This window comes from Rhinatrema bivittatum, chromosome 1 (assembly GCF_901001135.1).
Source record: "Rhinatrema bivittatum chromosome 1, aRhiBiv1.1, whole genome shotgun sequence".
Classification (NCBI taxonomy): Eukaryota; Metazoa; Chordata; class Amphibia; order Gymnophiona; family Rhinatrematidae; genus Rhinatrema; species Rhinatrema bivittatum.
This window is the reverse complement of record NC_042615.1, coordinates 284,374,014-284,398,304: the sequence shown is the minus strand read 5'-3', so window position 1 is coordinate 284,398,304 and position 24,291 is coordinate 284,374,014. Positions and strand designations below refer to the sequence as shown.

Genomic DNA, 24,291 nt, shown 5'->3' with positions numbered 1-24,291 from the left:
CAGCTCCTGTGCCCTGTTTTCCTAGTTTCTCCAGTTCCTGGCTCAGGGTATTCCTGTCTAGTCTCGCCCGCCGGATTCTGCCTCCAGATGACCATTTTGAGGGTAAATCCATATTTGATCCGGTTCCCATTCCCGGTTGTTGGAGCCCCGTTCCGGCTGGATCCTTTTCCTGTGCTGCCCAGATTCCCTTCCCTCCTGACCTTCAGTCCTGTGCTTGTCCCGTTCTCCGCATGGTCCGCAACCAGCCTCTTCAGGTTGTGTAGGGCATGCAGTGGGACAGGGTGGTCCTTGACCAGCCCAAGGGGGGCTGTGTAGGGCACCCTGAGGGGCAGTGCCTGACTGAATCTTCCAAGTATCCTGAATCCTCATTCCAATCTTCCAAGTGTTCTGGAACTTTGTCTGAGTCTTCCAAGTTCCATGAAACCTTGTCTGAGTCTTCCAAGTTCCTGAGTTCCATGTCTCGCCTTGTTCCTGCCCTCAGCCTCCGTCTGACCTCATGCACGTCATTCCCAAGTGGCGGGTCCGGAAGGGCTACTGAGTGGCCAATGAGCTACTCTTGAGACCAGCATTGCGTTGCTGGGTCTCATCGGTGCGTGTAGGTCCAGTGGCGGGCTGAGCCTGCCTTGTTCCAGTTCCTGATGTTCCATGTCTTGATCCTGGTCCAGCCTTGCTCCTGCTCTAGCCTATGCCTGAACACCCTCACCTCCCATGGTATGTCTTGGGGCTCCTTCTTCGCCATGGCCCAAGGGCTCACAATCCCTCTTGAACAAGCGACCGCCCCTCCGCGCTTGCAACACTCCAGGGAGAGGGAATTTTCCTGACTGATTCCTGTATCAAGGTATTTGAAAATCTAAGGTGGGAGAAGAGGGTTCCTGAGTTTTGAGAGGAGAGAAAGGAGATCTTTAAGAAGCCAAGAGAAGTCCTAGGTTTCCTGAAATTTCTTTATTAAAAAAAAATTATATTCTGCTTGTGATTGTTCATAGCAGACTATATATCAAACATTCATAATAAATCATAAAATCAAAAAGGTAAAAAGATATAAATAAACAAATTAAAACAATAACAAGGAATCAACCAACAAAACAAACAAGAAATAATGCTAAAATAAAATAGGTACAAATAAGATGACACTATCTAAAAACAAGTAAAAAATCATAAGCTAAAAATAACAATATATACATAAAAATAGAATAAAACATGACATGCCTACTACATCATATCCACATAAGAGTGTAAAATTAATAGGAAACAAGGAGATATTAATGCTACATACAGTTATTTTAAGCAAACATTCCCTGTGAAACAAGCAGAGTAATCAATTATCAAATGCCCTTTTGAAAATAATGAGTTTTCATTGTTTTCCTAAAGGTGGTAATACAGGTTATAGTTCTAATGAAGTCATGGAGCTCATTCACAACTGTGGACAAACAATGGAAAAAGCACAGTCATGGGCCTCTGATAGATGGACAGTGCAAAATGAGAGAACTTCCAACAAATATTGATTAGCAGAATGGAGATTACGGGTTAGGGATATATAATTTCAAAATTGCATTTGCTCAAAGAGAAACATTGTGATATAGAAGTTTAAAGACCAGCAAAACAATTTACTCTTAATTCGCCACAATAGAGGGAGACAGTGTAAGGAGTATAAAGTTGGAGATGTGTGTTCCCACACATCTCTTCCCTTCCCCATCCTGTACTGATCTGGGCTTGGCATAAGAGGAGGAAAGCAGTGGCATGGTTTAGTAGCTTGGGCTGCTTCATCTCTGGAGCTGTAGTGTTCCATTTTGAATTGTTTGGTACTCTGGTGTTCCCCACAATTCAAAGTGTGATGCTTTTGTAATTGGTGACTTAGAAGTATTTATTAATATAAGTTTTCTCCATCTGTTCACCAAGGCTTAATTAAAAAAACAAACGGTGATATTAAACAACTCTTTGCAATTTTTTTTAATTTTTATTAGTTAAATAGGAAATGACTAATAGTAGAAAATAGCACATGTTTTTTGCAAGATAAAGGAAGGGTAATCAATGCTTGTTTATGGTAGGCTATTGATGGTGGGTTCTCTTCTTATGAAGTTCCTTGGGAAAGATTTTGATCCTAATAAGGGATCCTGTTATCTGAAAGCCATTCCCTGGTTATAGCAACATGTGAACACTACTGCAAGGGGAAGAAGATACTTGGATACTGCTTTGACTTAAATTGACAGAACTGCATATTTTTGCATTAGAACTTAGGTAAACTGTACCTGCCTGTAGCCAATAATAGGGATGTGCAGGCAAAATGTTTTCGTTGCGTACGTGATCCGTATTCGTGGTGTAGAATGTAGGCACAGCCCCAAGGAGCGGGGAGGCACTGAGTCTCTGGTGTAGAACGTAGGCACAGCCCCAAGGAGCGGCGAGGCACTGAGTCTCTGGTGTAGAACGTAGGCTCAGTTCCGAGGAGCGGGGAGTCACGGAGCGGTCTCCCAAGTGGTGAGAGCGTTCCCAGAGGCAACCCCGAGGAGCGGGGAAGCCAGCGGGTAGAACTCCTGGAAGGTGCAGGACTAGCCCGAGGAGCAGGGAAGCCAGGAGAGCAAGTCTCCGGAGAGTGTGCAGGCAGGCCCCCGAGGAGCGGGTACCTGAACCAGGGTCCAGAGTCCAAGGAGGGTCCAAGACAGTCACCACAGATCCGAGGAGACAGGAGAGAGTAGAGTAGCGATGGAACTCGTTGCCAAGTCAGTTTGCTAGGGGGCGAAGATGGTGCTTAAGAACCCTGACCAAGTGATGTCATCAGCCATGGACGCCCCTGAGGTTCCCGCTGTAGCATCTTCAAAAGAGGGCCTGGTGGCACGTGCATGCACCTAGGAAGACCCAGAGTTGGCATGGGTGGCGGCGGTGTCCCAGCTGCCACAAAGAACCTTGAACTACACGGCGGTAGAGGCCCGGAGAGGGAAGCAGAGCAATACAAGATGTGAGTAGACACATATATGATCGTCAGTCACAGACAGCTGCGACCAATGATCATAACACCTACTGTGGATTTGCGGAAGCCTTGGTTTGAGTCTTTGGGGGACCTGAACTGGAGGGATTCCTGCTTGTGCAACCAGTGTCAAACCCAGCTTCTTCTTTTATTTTCTTGCTTGAATTTGCACTCACACATTGCTGGCTCCAAACAAAGGGCCAGCTTCTATATTCTTTCCACAAGACACCATGCCGAACCTAGTACCTTAAAGAGCAGGTATCTGATCTATCTCCCATAGAGGGATCAATTTGGTTCTCATGCCCCTGGACAACAGAATCTATGCCTGTAGGGGATGCTCTCCAGTTTATCTATTTGAAGGGGAAAGCCAGATCCTAGTTGCCTTGTTTGAGAAATTACTTCAGAATGAGCACTCTCCAGTTCCTATCCTTGGAGGAACAACCAGGTCCTGTGGAAACTATGTTTCAGGACTTTCCCTGTCATCAGAAAGTGAACTAATCTCTGCTTTTGTGGCTTCTTAGTTAACACATGAGTTTTCACCCATAGAATGTGTCATATTGCTCCTGTTCCCTGTTGATGAAGTACCCATGCTTTCTGTAGCTCTGTAGCACTGGATGGCTGGCGCCATCTTTAAAAATGGTGCAGGCCATCCAGTGCTCCTACCATGTGACAGGGGCCGGCCAATGGCACATGGCACCCTGTCACATGGTAAGGGCAAAGGGCCATCGGCGCCATTTTGATTCGTGGCAGCCGATGGCCCAAGAGCGGGAGATGGCTCCCGGGACCCCCACTGGACCACCAGTACTTGTAAAAAGTTTTGGGGGGGTTCGGGAGGGTGGGGGAAGCTAAGGGAACAGTTTTAAAGGGTCTGGGTGGGTTTAAGGATTGTTTTGGTGTGCCGTTTTTCCCGCCCTCCCCCAAAACGATAAGATAACCCCAGGAACAAAATCGTGGGGGTTCTCTTATCGGGAGCCCCCGATTTCTGATGATTTTGAAAATATTGTCCGATATTTTCAATCGTCCGAAGCCCGATTCACATCCTTACTGAGCAAGGTATTACAGTGGACAATCAGGTAGTGACTAACATGTCGTATAAAAACTTGTGAACTTCATCAATCGCTGAGAGAGTTTAAATTTTTCTTACTTGGGTACTTCAACAATCACTGGGAGAGTTTAAATTTCTCTTACTTGGGTAAAGTTGGAACTGAAGGGAAGAATCTTATCACGGAGAGTGGTGAGATGCAAAACAATTGATTAAATAAGATTAACTAATTTAGGAGTCTGTGGATAGGCGTGTAGTGTCACGAGAAGTGTTCTCTCTAGAGGATTAGTATGTGCATAATGGAGAGTGTTTATGTATAAGAGCAGTTGTGAGCAAATTAACCAAATTAACCAACGCCATGTTTGATTGAATATCCATGTTTTGAGTTCCTTTTTCAAAGATTTGATGTCGCTGAGTGAGCTTAGGTAATCTGGTAAGGAGTTCCATAATTTCGGTCCCGCAATGGAGAAGGCTCTGTTCCTAGTGTTGGAAAGCTTTGCTAAAGGAAGAGGTGATATGACTAGATGCAGTTTACTGGCGGATCTTGTCATGCGTTGTGATTTGTGTTTCTGGATCATGTTATTGAGGGCGGTGTTGTCTGCTTTGTATATTGCATTGTGTAAGATTGTTAAAGATTTGAATTTGATTCTTTTTTCGACCGGTAGCCAGTGAAGACTTCTCAGAATGGGGGTGATATGGTCTGATTTTTTCTTGCTGGTTAGTACTCTAGCTGCGGCATTCTGTGGTAATTGTAGTGGTTTTAAGGCAGTTTTTGGGAGGTCAATCAAGAGTGAGTTACAGTAGTCGAGGCTGGTGAAGATAAGGGATTGTAGGACGGTTCTGAATTCTTGTTGGTGTAGAAGCGGTTTTAGATGTTTGAGTATGTGAAGTTTATGAAAGCCTTCTTTTGTTTTCATTGCGATGTTCTTTTTGTAGTTTAGTTCGTTGTCGAGCCAAATGCCGAGGTCCTTTACATTGTTCTTTAGTTGGATGCTAATGTTGTCAATTTGTAAGGAAGGCATGAGGGTTATTTGTCCTGTGTTTTTTCTTTCTATGAGGATGCATTCTGTTTTGTTCATGTTGAGGCATTTATTTATTTATATTTCTTGATCATCTTTTCAGTATTAGCTTAAGGTGAAATAAATATTAAACAGATATTTAGTCTTAAAACTAAATTCAAGCAGCAATATAATTAATAAAGACAAACTCATAATATCAGACAAAAAACTAAAAAATAAATCACCAACAAAAAATACATTCAAAGTCCCCTAGATTACTATGCAAAACCCTGAAACCACCTTATAACCAAAAACTTTTAGACAACTATTTAAATTAGTACACAGCAGTTCACAGAAGTTAAAACCAGCACTTATCAATATTTTTAATAACAATTCTGAGCAGTAGCCTCTGTATATTAACTACTCATATCATAAGTTCACCTCTGCCCCTATAAAGACATAAATAACATCTTCACAGCAATCAGCTCTTCAAAGACCCATTAGATTACTATCCAAATGCTTTGTACACTGCTTTGATTTTCTTTTAGATAGGTGGTTAGTAAACCAATAAACTAAATTTAGACTTACTTTATACTCCTTTGTAGCTTTTTCCATGTGTCAGCTCCCTCTCACCTACCACTCCACTCTATTTTCCTCTTTCCTACCCTTCCTTTCCTCCCCATCTCATTCCCTTCTCCATATCCACACTGTAAGAACATTTAGATATCTTTGAGAAATTAAGCCTCAAAGTTTTATTCTGGTTTTCTCTCTAGAACAAAAAATATGTTTGTCTAGAATTAGTGAAATATATGTTTTTCTTTATCAATCAGCACAATATTTGCCAAAAGATTGCAAAAGATACAATTTTAGAAATTGTTTTATATAATAAAATATGACTTGGCAAATTCTCACAAGCCTTTGAATTTATACCAACACATTAACTTGGAATTAAAAATAAAGAGGTCCATATTCAAAGCATTTAGCCTGATAACTCAGATGTTAGGTGGCTAAATGAATATTTGGGCACATATCCGGCTAAATTCTAGCCAGCTTATGAGTTAGGTGGCTAGAATTTAGCTGGATAAGTTAGGGGAGTTCCAGGGGCTTCTTTCCTATCCCTCTCTTCTATACTCAGGGCTAGCCGGATGACTTAGCCAACTAAGGGGGTTATTTTTCCAAGCTGCTTTATGGGCTTTTCGCATGCGTTAAGGCATTTTCGCATGCGAAAAGCACCATATTGCATGGTGCAATGCTAATTTAGAAAAGGGGTGGAGTTTGGGGTGGGATTTCTGCCCAAGTGGGCTGGCTTCGCAAGTTGCAAAGCCATATCGCACAGTTTTAATGCGGCTAATAACCTAGCTCGATAGACTCTCTACCTGGGTAACATCAAGTTAGGTTGAGAGAATATTATACAAACATCAACTTTGGGTGAGTTTCCTCACTCCGAAGGACATCAAATCTTCACAAGAGAGCACTGTTCTGTTTGTACGTCTCACTCTGAATGTCAAAGTGGACCCTAACCCTACACTAATACCTAAACCTCACCTCGAGTAACTAGGTGGGCCTCATATAGAGGTATAAATACCTAACTACTAGAAGGGCCTTATAGCTAGGTCTGTCTGTCTGTCTGTCTCTCTCTCTCTCATAAATAAACTATATTACCATAAAACACACCCCTCTTTCTATCACATGTGATAGTTTGTTGAATCTAGCCCTAAGTTTGGTTGGACCAAAGAGCTGTCCTAAGTTAGCCATTGATAGCTGGCTTTATTCAGTGTGCAGCTGCACTATTGAATATGCCTCCAAAGTTAGTATCTGGCTAACTTTGCTATTGAGACTGTGTCTGAATATTTATTTTATTTATTTAAAAATATTTATTACCTGCCCTTCCAAAGAATAAAGTTCAGGGTGGGGCATAATAAGACTCAAACAGCTAATAATATGGACCGCTTTGTTTTTCCCCCACTGTTCGAGGTGGGTAATAGCAAAACATTCATAACACTTCATAAATAACACAAATAAGAGCTAAAAGACATTAACAAAAACCCTGACATAATACATAGATACAGATTATAAAAGTAAAATGTTAAAAATTCCAAGACATAACTGCATTCCAGATATTTGCCAGCATACAACTCGTAGAATAACATAGATACTAAAAATATTATTGGAGGAAATGGATAAGGTCATAAAAATATCATGCCTCATGTATTTTGGAGTTAAACTGTTCCCAGAGCTTTAATATGTGGTGATATTTAATGGGGTGTTAAGAGTATAAACCATTATTCAAAGAATGTGTTTCATGCTACATCACCTCCACATCGATTGGATCACATTGCAAATCGCCAAATGGGGTCCTAGCCAGGCCCAGCGCTACTAGGTGTGCATACCGTGCATTTGTGCAGGGCAGCACACCTGGGGATGCGGCGGGCCAGCGGCAGCAGGAGAGGCTGCGGGCACCGGCAGAGCCTAACCAGCCGGTGGCCAAAGAAGAAAGAGCGCTGGCTACCAAAGGAGAGGCCCATCTTCTGTGTATGGGCATGGATTTGTGCACGCCTGCGCACAGCTTCCGCTCCCTCCCCTCAAGCAGGAAGATTGGTGGGGCGTATGGCCCGAAGATAGCAGGAGGCCTGCAGGGCCTTGGTGGAGCTCATCTCACCACAGCCCGAAGACAACAGGATAGGAGGCCCGTAGGACCATGGTCGTGCTCATCCCACCATGGTCCGATGATAACAGGAGAGTATGTGTGTGAGCTTGTATGTGTGAATGAGTGAGAGCCTGTGTGTTTCTGAGAGCCTTTTTGTGTGAGTCTGAGAGCCTGTTTCTGTGTGCATGTGTGTGTGTCTGTGTAAGAGCCTGTGTGTGTAAGACTGTGTAAGAGCCTATGTGTGTCTGTGTGAGTGCTTCTGTGTGGTGTCTGTGTGAGAACCTGTGAATATGTCTGTGTGAGAGCTTGTGTCTGTGTGTATGTTTTGTGCCTGTGATAGCCTATGTATCACATATAGGCTCTCACAGACACACACACATACACATATAATGTATCTGTGAGGGTGAGGGAGAGGCAGCTTGTGTATGTTAGAGAAAGGGAGTGTGTGAGAGAATGTGTTATTGTGCATGTGTGTGAGAAAGATGGTAAAATTTGTGCAGTCCTACCTCCCCCAATCCATTACAATCTCAGGGTGATTGAAATCAGATCCCAGATATGAAGAGCAGATTTTTAAATCCTTATTAGTTGAAATTATTGGATGTAGTTTGATAATTCTGCACTTTTGAAATATTTATTTTTTGTGGGGGGGAATAGAACATTTTTTAATTTGGATTTTTTATTCATCGGATGTTTGAAATATTTTATTGGTGTTTGGGAAATTTTCAATATTCTAGTCATTAACTGGTTTGAAATATCCTTTTTATGAATATGACTTTACTATTGTGATTAATGTTCTATATTTCTTGATTTTATTATTTAATGTTTTATGAAGAATGGTAATGTTTCTGTTTTTCCATTGTTGCTCTGCATACAGAGGCTGGCTTGTTGTGGGTTCCAAACCAGCTCTTCTCAGCACGTTTCTGTTTATACTTTCTGATCTCTTTATTCTGTATTTGGTGAGGTCTGTCTGTTCTGCATATGTGACCGAGGTAAGTTATTTTGTTAGCATGTAATTTCTGTGTAGGGATCTATAGCAGCTTGGTTTCCTAATAAGAGTTTTTATTGGTGTTCTAGGGCCTTGTGTAATATGTGCAATGTTGCCTTTTCATGGATAAGGTTGTTAGGGTTGATTTGGTATGGGAGGTTTACTGTATTGTAATGGTAATTCTGTTTATTATTGGCTTTCTGAGTGCCAAGCTCATGCCCTCACATGCATTACAAAAAGTCTAATTTCATAGGAACTCCACGTGTCTTTTTTGCAGAGTTTTCTGGTTGGCACCACAGGAGTACATATTGTAAGTGATATTTTTGCCTCAGAAGACTGTACTTTTAAATGTTCTTTTTCATTTAAAATTTGTTATAAATGCATAATTTAATTGTGTGTGTCTGTAAAGGGTGTGGGAGTGAGTGTGTGTGTGTGTGTGTGTGTGTGTGGTGGTGGTGGTGGGGGGGCGTGTGTGTAAGGCTGTAAGGTTTGCCTAGGGTACCTAATACACTTCCTTAACCATGGGTTCTGGGCAGGGGCTTGTCAGTTTTTAAAAATATAGATTGAAGGCGGAGCTGGGCTTTATCTGACAGGCCCAGGACAGGCAGTGAATGAATCGGGGTGGGGGAATGGGGAGATGCACCAGCCTTGGTCCTAGCTTGCATGAACAGTGCCTTGCCAAAGTTTCGCCTGTGGCTAGGACATCTAACTCAGAACTCCCAAGTCTGCCACCACAATATACCGAGTTTGCAGATGTTTTCGGCAACCAGCAGCTTCATCACTCCTACAATTGTGCCATGAACTTGGTTCCCAGCAAGGTTCCACTCAGAGGCAGAGTGTACCCACTCTCTGCCCCTGAAACTGAGGCTAAGACAAATATATTAAAGAGAACTTGGACAGAGGCTTCATTCGCCCCTCTTCTTCATCTGCAGGGACTGGATTCTTTTTCGTAGGGAAGAAGGACAGATTGTTACGTCCCTGCATTGATTATCGTGGTCTTAACTATATTACCATGAAGAATCACTATCCTCTTCACTTGATCTCTGAGTTCTTTGACCATCTTTGGTGTGCAGAAATATTTACCAAGCTGGACCTTCAGGGGTCATACAACCTGATCAGAATCCGAGAAGTCGACAAGTGGAAGACTGCCTTTAACACCCGTGACGGATACTATAAATACCTAGTGATGCCCTTTGGCTTGTGCAATGCCCCCGCAGTCTTCCAATTTAAGGTAAACGGGATCTTCCGGTTCCTTCTCTACTCCCATGTGGTAGTTTAACTGGATGATATTCTAGTCTTCTCTAACTCATTGTTAGAGCACCAACATCATGTGAAACAGGTCTTCCAGAGACTTTGGGAGCACCACCTGTACACCAAGTTAGAGAAATATACCTTCGAACAGGAAGAACTTCCCTTCTTGGAACATAATATTTCTGGGCCAAGGCCTCCGTATGGACCCAGATAAATTAAAAGCCATACTGAAGTGACCCCAGCCTGTGGGCCTTAAGACACTACAGCGCTTCCTGGGGTTCGCAAAATACTATAGGAAATGTATCCATGATTACTCCTTTTTGGCAGCCCCACTCACAGCCCTAACTAAAAAGGGCTTGGACAACAAGAACTGGACCATGGACTTTATCCAAGCTTTTGAGAGTTTCAAAGAGGAGTTCATTCTTGATCCATGCCTACACCACCCAGATCCGTCCAAATCATTCATCCTGGAGGTAGATGCATCTACCCTCGGGATAGGTACTGTCCTTTTACAGCAAAACCATAAAACACTCGTGACCTGTTCCTACTTTTTAAAAAAATTCTCTCCAGCAGAGAAGAATTATACCATTGAAGATCATGAGCTACTCGTGGTCAAGCAAGCATTGTAAGAATGACGATACCTGCTGGAAGAAGCCAAGCACTCGGTAACTATCTATATGGATCACAAGAACCTAGAGCATCTAGCGCAAGTGCAGAGACTGAACTCACGACAAGCGCACTGGTCGTTGTTTTTTTAATCAGTTTGACTTTGAGTTGCGGTACCGCCTCACTGAGAAGAATCAATGAGCTGATGCGCTTTCACGTTCCTTTGATACTGAGGGTTTCCTGTGAAGATTGTGGTTGCTGCTACATTTGCAGTTCCTCCTGGGAAGACTGTGGTTCCCTAGCACCTATGACATAAGGTTCTTCAGTAGGCTTATGACTCCCGCTTGGCGGGGCACCCAGGTATCATCCAAACCTTGGAATTAATTATCTGACACAACTGGTGCCCTCAGATGAAGACTGACATGAAGCATTACATAGTCTTGCCCCTTTTGTGCTATGAATACGAGTATGTGAACATGACCTTTGGTTTTGTTACAACCGCTGCCAGCCCCCAATTCATGATGTTTTTCATGTCTCACTGTTGAAACCTGCCAATCACTCTTGGCTGGGCAAACCACACCTCCAGACCACCAAGTTGCTATGGAAGAAGATACTCCATTCAAGGTCCAGGAAATTTTAGGTTCCGAAGAGTCCAAAACCAGTTGCAGTATCTTATCTCACGGAAGAACTGTGGACCCAAGGAGAATTCTTGGGAGCCAGCTTCCAACCTGCAAGCCCCCCAACTAATATCTGAATTCCACAGTAGATTCCCTGGGAAACCCAAGCCCAGAAGATGGGGGAGGGGTATTTGGAGGGAGGTTCTGTTAGGAACATGACTCACAGGATGGCCATGCAAGCCGCTATATTCACCCCAATGCCACTGAGATCAGCCCAGGATGCCATCAACATGCTCCCGTGGCTAGGACGCCATCATCTCAACTCCACATGCTGCCATGCTGCTCCTGTCCCGGAACCTCCTTGGGTGTGTGCATGCACATATGCGCACATTATAATGGTCCAGCAGTAGGAAACGCTGAGCGGCACCTCTGATGATGACAGGCCAATCAGCCTATTTAAGCAAGGTCACTGCAGCATTACCTTTCCTCAGCAACAGGACTCTTGCTTTGCAGTACGTGTTCTTGCCTTTTCCTGGGTCCTGTTCTCCTACGTTCCTGAGTCCAGCCTTGCTTTCCAGCCTTGTCTTGTTCAGCCTTGCTTCATCCAGCCTTGTCTTCTAGCCTTGTTTCATCTAGCCTTGCCTCATCCAGCCTTATGTTCTCCAGTCTTCCTTGTCCAGCCCACCTTATCCAGGCTCGCCTTGTCCTGTCCATCTTGGCCAGGGTCTTCAGTGTGTTTTCGTCTTGACTTTATGGATCTTGACCCCTTACTTGGACCTGACCATGATAGCCTACTTCTTGGATCTGACCCTTTGCTTGGACCTGACCATAATTGCCTTCCCCCTGAACCAGACCCCTTGCATGGACCCAACCATGATTGCCTGCTGCCTGGACCTGACTTCTCTTGCCTGGACCTGACCACTCTTACTAGCCGCCCGTCTCACACTCCATTGGTCTACTGACTATCCTGACCCCGGTGTGCCTCTGGTCTCCAGTTCTCTTCAGTGTCCTAGGGACCCACCTAAATTCTGGTGGCCACCAAACCCAAGAGCTTAACCTGGGTTGAGGCAGCTGGTATTGATGAAGCTCCAGACTGTCCTACTACACGGCACATTTGCCAGCTGCAGGCATAGGCTTCATGGGTTTGCCCTCAAGGCTGCGTCAACTATGCCACAACACAAAGGGCTCACACACCCACTACCCTTCACATTGGATAATGTTACCCTGCCCTGAAATGCTTTATTTTTATCTGGCTATATTTTAGCCAGATAATTGCTTATCGGGTGGCTAAATATTCAAATACTTTCCATTTGGGTGAATAACTTATGACTTATTGGGCTAAATGGCTTTGAATATTGACTCATTAGGGTTTTATTCCAATTAGATTTTCACTGTGCGTTGTAATCAGGGCCCTAGGTCTCCTGCGATTCCGTGGCTGCTGCAGAAGCCCCAAAATTCTTTCTTTGCTGGAACCGTGTATGCTCCCTTTAAGAATCAGGACATGGGTCCAGGGAACAGTAGCTGGTTGAATGTAGGTGCGTGCATCTCAGCAGGGATATTGTATGGATTGGGCAAGCAGAGTCTCTTAGCACACAAGCCCAAAAGCAGAAGGGGCATTAAAAGCAAACCTTTCCCTGGGTATGTACCTTGAATTCCTGCCCCCTCTGTGCACTTGCTGATTGGCCAGCAGTAGTAATGGGAGAATGACAGTGTCCTGGGCCATGTCTTCTTCCTCTACTGCCCAGGTCCTGACTCAGATTTGAACCATAAGGCACTCAAGAGTATGCTGCATGGTTCAAACCCTAAGTCAATTCCTGAGTGGCAGAGGAGGAGGTAATAACCCAAGACACTGCTGTTCTCTTCTGCTTCTTGCCGGTCAATTATCACATCCAGGGGTGGGGGGCAGGGTAGATGTGAGAAGAGGAATCAGCAGTGGGGGAGGGAGAAGACAAATGGAGGGTGTCTGTTTGTGTATCTGTGTTTGTGAGAGAGGAGCTCAATGCCAGGTGAGGAAGAGGAGTGAGAGGAAATATTTCCTTCTTTCCCTCACTCCCTATCCATCCTTCATCCTAAATTCTCCTTTCCTCTCTCTCACTTTCCCCTCATTAGATCCCACTATCTCCTATACTTTCTCTCCTTCTCCAGTCCTGCCTTCTTCGATTTTCAGTCATTCCCCGCCTTACTATTTTCAATCTGTTCTCCCCTTCTTCCCCATCTCCAATCCTTTCCTCCCTCATCCCTGAGATCACCACCTTCTTTGATCCTCTCTTCCCTGCCTCTCCTCCTTCTCCTCTTCCCCATCCTTGAAATCCCCTCTTCTTCACCTTCTCTCCCATCCTAGAGATCCCATCATGTAGATCCCTTCCATCCTCACCCCTGTTGCGACTGGCGGTTTGTGGGCTGCCCCATGGACCGTTGCTCTTACCTCCAGCACGGCCCAAGTTATGGTGGGGCGCTGCCGACTTCCCCCTGGCCAGCTGCCCTTCTCAGAAACAGTGAAGTGCCGCTTATGGCTCCTGCACAGCACACTCCCGCTAGGTGTGTGTGTGTGTGTGTGTGTATCTTGTTGGGTTTAAAGGGACCGCAGTGGGAAAAGCCCCACGGCCCCTGAAGATGACATCATGAGTCCTGCCCTATAAAAGCCCTTTCTTCCCTTCACTCTTCGCCTCGGCAACAGGTCAGCTTGCTTTGTTGAGTAGTGTGAGTTGCCAGTGTCTCATTCTTCAGTTCCAGCTTGTTTTCGACTCCAGGGTCCACATACCTTCTTCAGTTCTTCACTCCTTCTATGTATCCCTCACCTACTTGTTTTCTCCTTTTCTTCCTGCCCGGTCTATCCGTCCCTTTTTCCCTTCGGACGGATACCCGGTACTTGACCTTGGACTGATTCTTGGACATCCTTGCTTGCCACCTGCTGCTGATCCTTGTCTCCGTCCCCTCTGACCCTGCTACATCGAAGAATCTCTGTCATATGCAGAGTCCTCCTCCTAAGTCCTACAGCCATTGCACCTGAAGGATCAATCTGAGGGAACAAGGCTGTTAAAGGCGAAGCTCCAGTTGGGCCTCTGCCTCATCTGACTCCACCTGCCAAAGGTGAGGACATGAAGGGTTTCTCCCTGAAGGTTGTGCCAACTCCACCTCAGCCCAAGAGTCCACACCCGCAACACTTTCTTAAATTTAGCTGGATAAGTTTATCTGGCTAACATTAGGATTGCTATTTGGAAGTCCTAAAGTTATCTGGTTACAGTATTTATCTGGCTGTCTTAGCCTAATAGCCAGCTCCACTCTAGAACCCCTCCCCCCATCCTGCCCTGAGCTAGCTGGATAACTTATTAGCTGGAAAACATATTATCCAGCTATTTTAGGGATGGTGCTTTTATCCACATCTGAACTTTTTTGGACAAACACACTAAATAGCTGCCGCTTTATGTTTATAAAGTAAAATGTGCATTATTTAAAGATGAAAATCTATGTAAATATGCCACAGAATTTCAGAAACGTGGCCATCAAATTTTCTAACACTTGCCACAGAATCTACCCCTGAGCTGCTGCTGCTGTAGGAAACGGGAGACTATAGATACAATCCTCCTGACTACCAATTCCCTGTTTCCTACAAAGAAGAGAGTTTCTTGCTGCCCTTGGCTGACATTTCTGTTTGCCTAGGACTTTGTCCTTATATATGGTATTCACACACGTTCACAGTACACATATAGAAATGCTCACAGAGGCAGTGTGCCCGTGTATCAGAGATACCCGTCAGTCTGCATTAGAATCAGCAGGGTGAGACTCTGGAAACTGAATCCCCAGCATTTCTGGAAATGGTGGCGCGGAGGCCTTGTCATCACACATCAGTGGTTAAATGGGTCAGAGCCAGATATAGCCTCTGAATGCTGAGTGTGATGTTGTTGTTTCCATGTTTTTAGTTTAATTCTCATTGAATATCCGAGCAATAGGCAGCTGATTGAAGGCGGTGCAGGGCTAAATTCAGTGAAGTGTCAGGAAGACATTCCGGAGAAGTGAATGGTGCTTGCAATAAGGGGAGGAGAAAGCAATTAATTTCCATTGCATGGCCTGAAAGGAACTTTCCTTCAACCTCCGTTTTGACCTTAGCATTTTCAGAGCTAGTAATGTGGAAAAAGCTCCTACAAAAAACTAAGAGGCTCTAGGCTTCATAGCATTATGTATGCAAACTTGCCAGGACCAAGATTCCCACAATTTTGCCCAGAAATAGCTCTCAAAAGCTAGTCAAGAAATATATTGTTAGTCCAGAAAAGAAGATATCAGCTTATCCATATATTTTTTTTGTTTTTTTCTTGTTATCTTTTTATTTCTGTGCAGAAATATTACAACATTTCCACTGTCTCTTTACTCTAATGCGTTTCAGTGGATGATTATGACATATCCCATTTTCTCTAAATCTCTTTGCATGTATGCATTAAAGTTTGACTTTAACATAATACTGTGGGATGTTCTGAAACACTGTATTGTGGCACTGAACTGTGGGATGGCTTTGTGGCATAATTTATAGAATCCTTCAAGAGGATTCAACCAGACCTGCTGAAAGGAACACTGTATAGTCTCACTCACCCACACACATTGCTCTCTCATCCACCTACATACATACAAACATGCACTCACTCTCTCTGACTCCCTCAGATACACACAAACTTCATTCTGACTCCCTCACACACTTACAAACATGCATTCACTGTCACTGGCTCCTTCACACACATACCCCAGGCTACCTCCCATTCATTATCTGTCTCTCTCTCTCTCTCACTCCCCCCCTCCCCCCCAGGAAAGCTCCCATTCATTCTCTCGCATACACACAGACCCCAGGCAGGCACCCATTCATTCTCCCTTACACACATACACACGGCAGCCTCACAGCCTCTCTTGTTCCTCCGATGCCGTTGTCACCATTGCTGCATGCCAGGGAGGAGCTGATCCATCATGGAAGCCTCTCTAATGCTCCTCCTCCTCTCTGCAGGCCACGTGATATGGAAAAATCGCGGTTGTAGCACTTCTTCTATGCTGATCTTGTGTATTGCAAGATCAGCACAGAGAACATGCTGCCCGTGCGAGCTTTTAATAGTACTCGAAGCCTGCAAAGATGACAAACGGGCTCAGTTCTCCTGGCGGTGCAGAATCATAGATGCTGCCCTCCCTGGCAGCCATACGGCCTCTTCTTTTCGCCGCCAGTGGCTTGGGGTCCACCAACGGATGCACAGCCTTTTCTCTTTGCTGTTGGTGGCATGGGATCAACCAGTGGCCACTTCCTTTCTTTGCCGCCGGTAGCATGGGGTTCGCTGGCAGCTGCATGGCCTCTTCTCTTCACCGTCAATGGGATAGGATCCACCAGTGGCCTCTTCCTTTCTTCGCTGTCAGTGGCATGGGCTCAACCAGTGGCTTCACAGGCTTCTCTTTGCTGCCAGTGGAATGGGATACACGGGCAGCCTCTTCTTTTCTTTGCCGCTGGTATCATGGGGTTAATTGGCATCTGCACAGGCCTCTTCTCTTCGCTGCTGGTGGGATGGAATCCACTGGCTGCTTCTTCCTTTCTTCACTGCCGGTAGCACGGGCCTCTTTCGACTGGGCGCTGTTCCCTCTTCTTGCCCTGCTGCTCCCTCTGAGGGGGATGTCACCTCCGGCCGCCAACATCCGGGTCGAAGTCATCAAAAAAGGCCTGCAATGTCAGGCCACTGTTGATGACTTCGAAGGTGCCGGCGGGCCCAATCTGATGGGGTGAATTGAAGAGGAGGAAGGCAGAAAAATCTGCTGTTGGGCCGGATTTGGCCCGTAGGCCGTAGTTTGCCCACCCCTGACTTATCCATAAAACTCAAAGGTAGTCAGCCAATGGAGATTTTCAAATCCCAACATATGTCCGGTTAAATCCAAAGTTAGCTGAACAAATTGCGCTAAATATCTACCTCTGTATGTTTCAGTTGATGTTTTTAATTTTTATGTGATAATTCTCTTTGATACAAACATGTGTTTGCCGAAACGTGGCCACATTGGAATAGTGTTCACATTCTTTAAGCAGTTTTTGCTGGTATTTTAATTTAGGACATACGGTATATGTTTTGTTTGTTTTTTGACGTTATACTTTATTAAAGCTTTTTTATATTATATGCTGTTATAAAAATACTTGTTTTTAAATTAAATATTTATTGAGAAAACGTAGACATCCAACCAAACACAGAATAAGAATACAACAACAATAAAGCATTGTTCTTCCAGAATACAAAACACTTTCCCCTTGTTTCTTGTTTAGAAGTAATCCCTACCCCCACCCTCTTCCCCCCATGCATAAGTTCTAAGATTTCCATCTCTCAAAGGGGGCGAATATCTGTCCAGAAAGGAGAAAGCACTGAAAAGTACCCCCATATGCGTATCATAGTCCCCTCCTCTCCACAGCCCCGCCAACACCTGTCAGACACATAGTAGTACATTTTATGCAATCTGGTAGGAGTGAGATAACATCTGAAGTATATCTTTAGTATATTTTCAGCCAGATGCACCCACATATGGTTATCTTCCCACTCTTCCACATCTAAACTGAATTGCAAATCTCTATCCCATGCTATTTCATGGCAGAGCTTACCCCTAGGTCTAGAGATCAGCAATTTATACAGTTTTGATATCCACCCATTGGAGCCCACAGTTGAAGAGCATAAAACCTCCAACCCCGTTCTCTCTTTTCCCAACCAGGCTTTCCCTATTGCCATGCTCCAAAAAGTGTCTTCCTTGAAAATACACAAACAGATCGATATTGGGTATGGAGAATTTCTCCCACATCTCAGCAAAACTCACCGCTTTTCCTTTAATACAGAATTGGCCCTGACAAACTAAGAACATAAGCTCTGGAACTGGATAAGGCAGTTAGTGTAGCTGGGTTTAAAAAAAAAGGTTGGATAAATTCCTGGAGGAGAAGTACATAAACTGCTATTAATCAATAGGGAATAGCCACTGCTTGTTGCCACCATTGATAGCTTGGGATCTATTTAATGTTTGGGTACTTGCCAGGTTCTTGTGACTTGGATTGGCCACTGTTGGAGACAGGATACTGGGCTTGATGGCCCTTGGTCTGACCCAGAATGGCATATCTTATGTTCTTATTCGGAGAAGAATTGAGCCAGCAGTTTTAGAGGAACACAAGGGAAAAGCCCTGACATTTTCCATTTCAAAATTTCTTCAAACTGTCTCTGTCCTTGGCTGGCCCCAAAGCAGCTGCAATTTTCAAACTACATTTGAAACTGTGAAGAAGTATTGTCAAAGTAAAAACCTTTAAAAAAAAATCTTTATGCTTTCTTGGAAATGTGGTTTAAAATATTACATTCTGTGCATTCACAGTCGGGCGGATTTTAAAAGCCCTGCTCGCGTAAATCCACCCGGATTTACGCGAGCAGGGCCCTCGCGCGCCTATTTTGCATAGATCGCCAGCGCGCGCAGAGCCCCGGGATGTGTGTAAGTCCCGGGGTTTTTTTTAGGGGGCGTGTCGGGGGCGGGGCCGATCGACGCTGCGTTTTGGGGGCGGGACGCGGCGTTTCGGGGGCGGGCCCGGGGGCGTGGTTTCGGACCAGGGCGTTCCGGGGCGTGGCCGCGCCCTCCGGAACCGCCCCCGGGTCGGGTCTCGGCGCGCCAGCAGGCTGCTGGCGCGCGTGGATTTACGTCTCCCTCCGGGAAGCGTAAATCCATGGATAAAGGTAGGGGGGGGTTTAGATAGGGCTGGGGGGGTGGGTTAGGTAGGGGAAGGGAGGGGAAGGTGAGGGGAGGGCGAAAGAAAGTTCCCTCCGAAGCCGCTCCGATTTCGGAGCGGCCTCGGAGGGAACGGAGGCAGGCTGCGCGACTCGGCGCTTGCCGGCTGCCCAAAATCGGCAGCCTTGTGCGCGCCGATCCAGGATTTTATAAGATACGCGCGGCTACGTGTGTATCTTATAAAATCCAGCGTATTTTGTTTGCGCCTGGTGCGCCAACAAAAGTACGCGATCGCGCTTTTTAAAAAAATCTACCCCTACCCCTGAGATCGCAGTGACCTGCCGTGTCCTCGGTCTTTACCTAGTTCTCACCGGCAGATCCCGCAGGGTAAGTGGGGAGATCCTGATCCCAGCATTTTTCCCAGTGAGTGGGAGGGAGACCCTGGAATGCTGCGTTTTCGTGTTTTAATCTTTTTTTTTGTTTTTGATTTGATTTTTTTTTTCACAGGAATAAAACGAATCAAACATTCCACAAACTGAAATTTGTGGGGAAAAAACCTCCTAATAACAAATTGAAAACTGAAAATTATTTTTTTTCCTGCACACCCCTATATCTTATGTTCTTATACTGCCTGTGCTTTACCATCAGCTCCTCGTTTGCCACACTTTTTAGCCCCAGCCTGTAAATATGCAGTAAAAAATATGGGGATAAAAAAAAAATCCTGCTCTTTCAAAACTGGCTCTCTTATTTTACTCCCAGTCTCTTATTCTGTGTTGTCTTCATGAGGAGTTGGGGGAGAGGGGTAGTGGGTAGGGGGAAACCCTTGGAAATTCATTCGCCAAAAGTCCATTACAGTAACAGTATGCTCTTTCCATGAAGGCATCAACTCAGGAAATTCTGAGTTATGACCGAGGTGGCGCCATTACTTCCTCTCCTTCTGTGCTGTCGCGAGGGATGCAGAAAGATAGTGCTTTTGTTCAGTGACGCTTTCCCTAGTGGGGAAGAGGGGAAGGCACACTTTTATCAGCAGTAATAAAAGCAGAACTACCCCTCCCAGCCTGCCGTACATATTTGAAAAACCAGCCTCAGTATAGTGTGGGAGAAGGAGTAGGATGTGGGGGGAAGAATTTCCTCATGGCGCAGAAATTGGAACCTACAGATTCCACAGGGAAGGTTCCAGAATAGATTGGGTGCGGCACCATTGCCTCAGGGACCTCAGACTTGCCTCCTCATTATTCTTTCTTGCCTTTTCTGGTTTCACCTTTCATTCTTGCTCCTTGGATTTCCCTGGGCAGGTTCGTGGGTGGAGTTGCACTACAACCAGAGCAGCTGTAGCAGCAGCAGCCCCCAGGGAGCCGGCAGAGGCCTGGAGCATGTTCCCTCATCATCCTCCATTCATAGCGAGGACATGCAGCAGATCCTGCTGGATGCACAACTGGAATTTGAGAAGAACAGCTCACTAGGAGGATCTCACTGTGACAGGTATTAGTGGTGACTGAACATAATGTGTTGGCTTTGTGCAATGACTGATGGGGTTCTGGCACGTGTCTGAATGTGCATATGGAACAGCGGATGTCAGGGGAATGACTTGAGTCTGGTTCCCAAGCTCCTAGCTGCTGTACCTGACTCACAACGGGCCACCTCTCTGAGCCCTTCCTAGCTCCCGTCCTGGGTGGATGCTACCCACTACTATGGAGCAAAACAAGAAAAACCTCATACTTGGTGCTGCCTGCCCTCTGTCTTCCTCTTCCTAGAATGTATTTCCTGAGAAATTACAGGAGTTTTTAAATTCAATTCAGTTTATAATCTGCCTTTCCCAAAACAGCTGTAAAGCAGAGCGGCACAGAAGTAAATATTAAAAACAATGCTCCAACGATATCTGATTATGCTTCAGATCAGGCTTTTGCTTTCTGGAGCACAGCCGGTGAAACATTCACATCGCTGTCTGGGACATACCCAGCTCTAAAGTGTATCAAACAGAGGCAGGGCTTGTGACTGGGCCCCCTAGTCTGGGAGATGCTAAAGCAGCAACCTAAGGGCCAAACCCCCCCCCCCCCCCAGAAGAATGAATTCAAGTGAAGGAGGGGGCCACGCCAGTAGCTAGATCATCTCAGCTGTACTGGCGCTGGCGGGCTCAGCATAGGAACACACAAGAAAGAACTGTAAAACATGAGGTCGATGTTCAAAAAGGTTTGTCTGGCTAAGTTTGTAACTTATCCCGGGAAACCTGGCGTTTTAAATATTCTGTTCTGCCCAACATTGGGAGAAGGACAGGCTCATGCGGTCTAAGTGCCAGGACAGTGATCAGTGAACAGACCAATTAGAGGTGGAGTGAAGGATGCCTAATAAGTACGGGGACAGCTGAGTGCTGGCTTCCAGGTCAACTGTGGAGGTTTAAGGGTAGGAGTGGGCATTAGCATCCTTTACCTGTTTGTGGGGGAGGGGAGAGAAAGAAGGTTCAGATTGCTCTGGCTGCTGCAGTTTTTCTAATTTTGGGAACTGCAGGGATACAGTTTTTATATTACTTTGGGGGTTAACAGATTGAAGGTGGGATAAGGCTGCAAGGATTTTTTTTTTTCAAAATTTACTAAACTGGTGAGTGGCAAGTTACCCGGATAACTTATATCTGGGAAACTTTAGCAGAGTATATTCAGCGGGACACTTGCTGAATTTAGTGGCTAAAATTATCTGGTTAACTAAGTGAATAACCTGCCACTCACCAGCCTACTGAATATGGACCTTCACATGTTTAAAAAAAACAAAACCCCAAAACTGGGAACTGAATCAAAGAATATTGTATCTGAGATACCCTCTCCACCATCAGCTACTCATCACAAAAAGTGTCCGCCATGGTTTAATGGTCACCTTTAGGAGAAATCTATCTGATGCAGTTCAAAACTCACTGTGAAACCAGAAACTCTAAGATTATGACCGAAGTCGTGCTGCTCCTACCTGAACTCTTCTGCCATCCAGTAATTGAATGTTCTGTCTTTCAGTCCTCCCTTAACCATGAGTCCCCGGCAATCACCTGAGCCAACGGAAGTGGAAACTGCACAGAGCGGGAACCAAACCAGTGTACAGGTAGGGGAGATTATTAACATATGGCAAGTAGGGATGAATAGGGAGAGCATATTGACTGAGAGAAGGTCAATATTCCCTCTCAGGTGGGGACCAGTCTACTTGTGCTTTGTGGAAACATTTTGAATGATGCAGGCAACAATAGCTTGATGATATGTTTTCTATTGACAAAAGCACAAACCTTTGTTCACTGGCTCATGGGACTTTGATATTGTGTCAAGCTATAACCTGTATTCAAGACTGGGAACGTCCAGTACAAGTGATGGTGAGTCATAGTCAATCATCAGCAAAAGCAAGTAGAGAAGCATGGAAGATGTCAGAAGATTCCTGTCATAGGAAATTTAAATAGAACCTTAAAACCTGGCTGTTCAAACAAGCTTACAATCAATGATCATCTCCTCTACAGAAATACTGAACATTTGTTACACATACAATACATTATCCTTCTTCAAATTGATATCATTCAATAATTCCATCCTTTCTCATGTTTCTAAACGTTTGCTCTACTCTCGCTCCTTGTAAAGTCTGTTTGCTGTTCCTTGGACCTATACCAAACCTGTGAAACAATTGTTGCTAAGTCACATATAATTTTCTCTGATTTTCCCTTCCCTTATTAGGCATGTCTCTATTATATCATATATGATCATTTGTTCACTGGTTTTTAATTGTTATATGTAATGTTTTCTTTTAATTTCATTTGATTGTAAAGCCTGTTGCTAATTTATTGTTATTTGTAAACCGAGGTGATGTTTTTAACGTGCCGCGGTATGTAAAAAAAAAAAAAATCACTACATAAATAAATAAATAAATAAAGATAAGGACCACTTGGTCCTCCCAGTCTGCCTCTTGGTGCCTGACTACTGTGCTGACAGAGATCTTGCTCGAGCTGTGATCCAGCTTTACTGCCAAGCTGCGGAAAGGGCTGCAAATTCTGACACTTGCTACAGGATTCTATTTCCCATAAAATCGCGGGCAACCGGCAAACCAGGGGGGCAGCCACAGGCATGCACGCACTCAAAGTCTCTCTTTCTCCTATCCTGCATATAGATCCTAACTGTCCCCTGTCATGCTGCATTGATCCTTTGTCCCAGGTCATCACCTCTCCCACCTGCTGGCTGGCTGGCTGGTCCTTCCATTTGCCAGGCTCCCTACCACTCTCTCAAAGTCAGGAAAAAAAAGAGCATCTTGCTGCGTCTGCCTCCTTTTCCTGACACTTTGGCAATAGGGGGGCACCTATAGATAGGTACGGTGTCCCATGCGGTTCAAACTGGGAATCCGGCTCAGGCAGCAGGTGATGAAAGGTATAACATAAAGTACTGCTATTCTCCTAATACCAGAGAGAAGGAGGATGGGATCAAGCATATAGGGGGGGGGGGAGAGAATGCATGGGGGGGGAGAGAATGCATGGGGGGGGGAGAGAATGCATGGGGGGGGAGAGAATGCATGGGATGAGAGGATGTGGATGAGGATGTGGAGAAGGATGTGGAGAAGGAAAGATTGTTGAGGGGAGGGAGAGGGGGAAAGGAAAGAGAAGAGGGAGAGAATGGGGGATACGAAAAGAGGAAAGAGAGGATGGGGATGGTGATAGAAGAGGGAGAGAGGTTGGGGGATTACTGGGGAAGGGGAGGTGTAAGAGGAATGAGAGGTTGGAGCGGGACAGACAAAGTGGGGAGGGAGAGAGGTTGGTGGAGTGAGGTTGGGTGGTAAGGCTGAGTGATAGGCATGTGAGGAAACGCAAGGGGTGGGACTGGGGGATAGAAAGATGAGAGATGAGTGAGGAAAAACTGCAGGACAGAGAAGAATGAGGAGTCTCTTAAGAATGAAGAAAACAGGAGAGAGGTGAAGGCAGGCAAGAGAAAAGCCTTCTAGAGGAGGGAAAAGGACATACAGACTAGTGAGGAAAGGAGGGAGAGGAAAAGAAAGAAAGAAAGTAATGGAAAAAAAAAAGAAAACTGAAATGCTTAAAGAAATGAAAGAAAATCAACAAAGGGATAAAAATGCAACACCCAGGGATACACAAAAAAGGAAGACAAACTAGTTTGTATAATGTAAAATTATTCTACTTATTAAATAATGTACATTTTATGCAAATGTATGCAAGTATAGAAACGTAGAAGCAAGATGGCAGAAAAAGACCATGTGGTCTATCTTGTCCGCCCATCCACACCAGTGTTCAGCACTATAATCCCTCCCCCTCCCTCAGAGATCCCCACGTTTCTCCCATGCTCTCTTGCATTCAGAAGCTGTCTAGAGATGTGCTGACAGTTGAAACTAAATGTCAGTGACCTATCCTGGTTCATTTTGTTTCTTTTTCAAAATGGAACAAAAAAACCCCAAAACCGAAAAGAGGGTAACTTTTAGCCAATTCTGTGCTGCCTCACATACAATATATGGCCGCGCGGAGATCCACTCA

The 24,291-nt window shown here is 45.0% G+C and overlaps 1 protein-coding gene across 2 annotated transcripts in view; it reads left to right on the top strand.

Annotated features, from left to right (window-relative positions):
• Nucleotides 1-24,291, top strand: part of LOC115088002 (BCL2/adenovirus E1B 19 kDa protein-interacting protein 3-like) — a 91,655-nt gene that overhangs the window by 46,473 nt on the left and 20,891 nt on the right. For both annotated transcript variants that reach the window (XM_029595834.1, XM_029595842.1), the window contains 2 exons: nucleotides 20,096-20,282; nucleotides 21,797-21,881. In XM_029595834.1, the coding sequence (XP_029451694.1) occupies nucleotides 20,096-20,282; nucleotides 21,797-21,881 (272 nt within the window). The remainder of the gene's footprint in view (nucleotides 1-20,095; nucleotides 20,283-21,796; nucleotides 21,882-24,291) is intronic.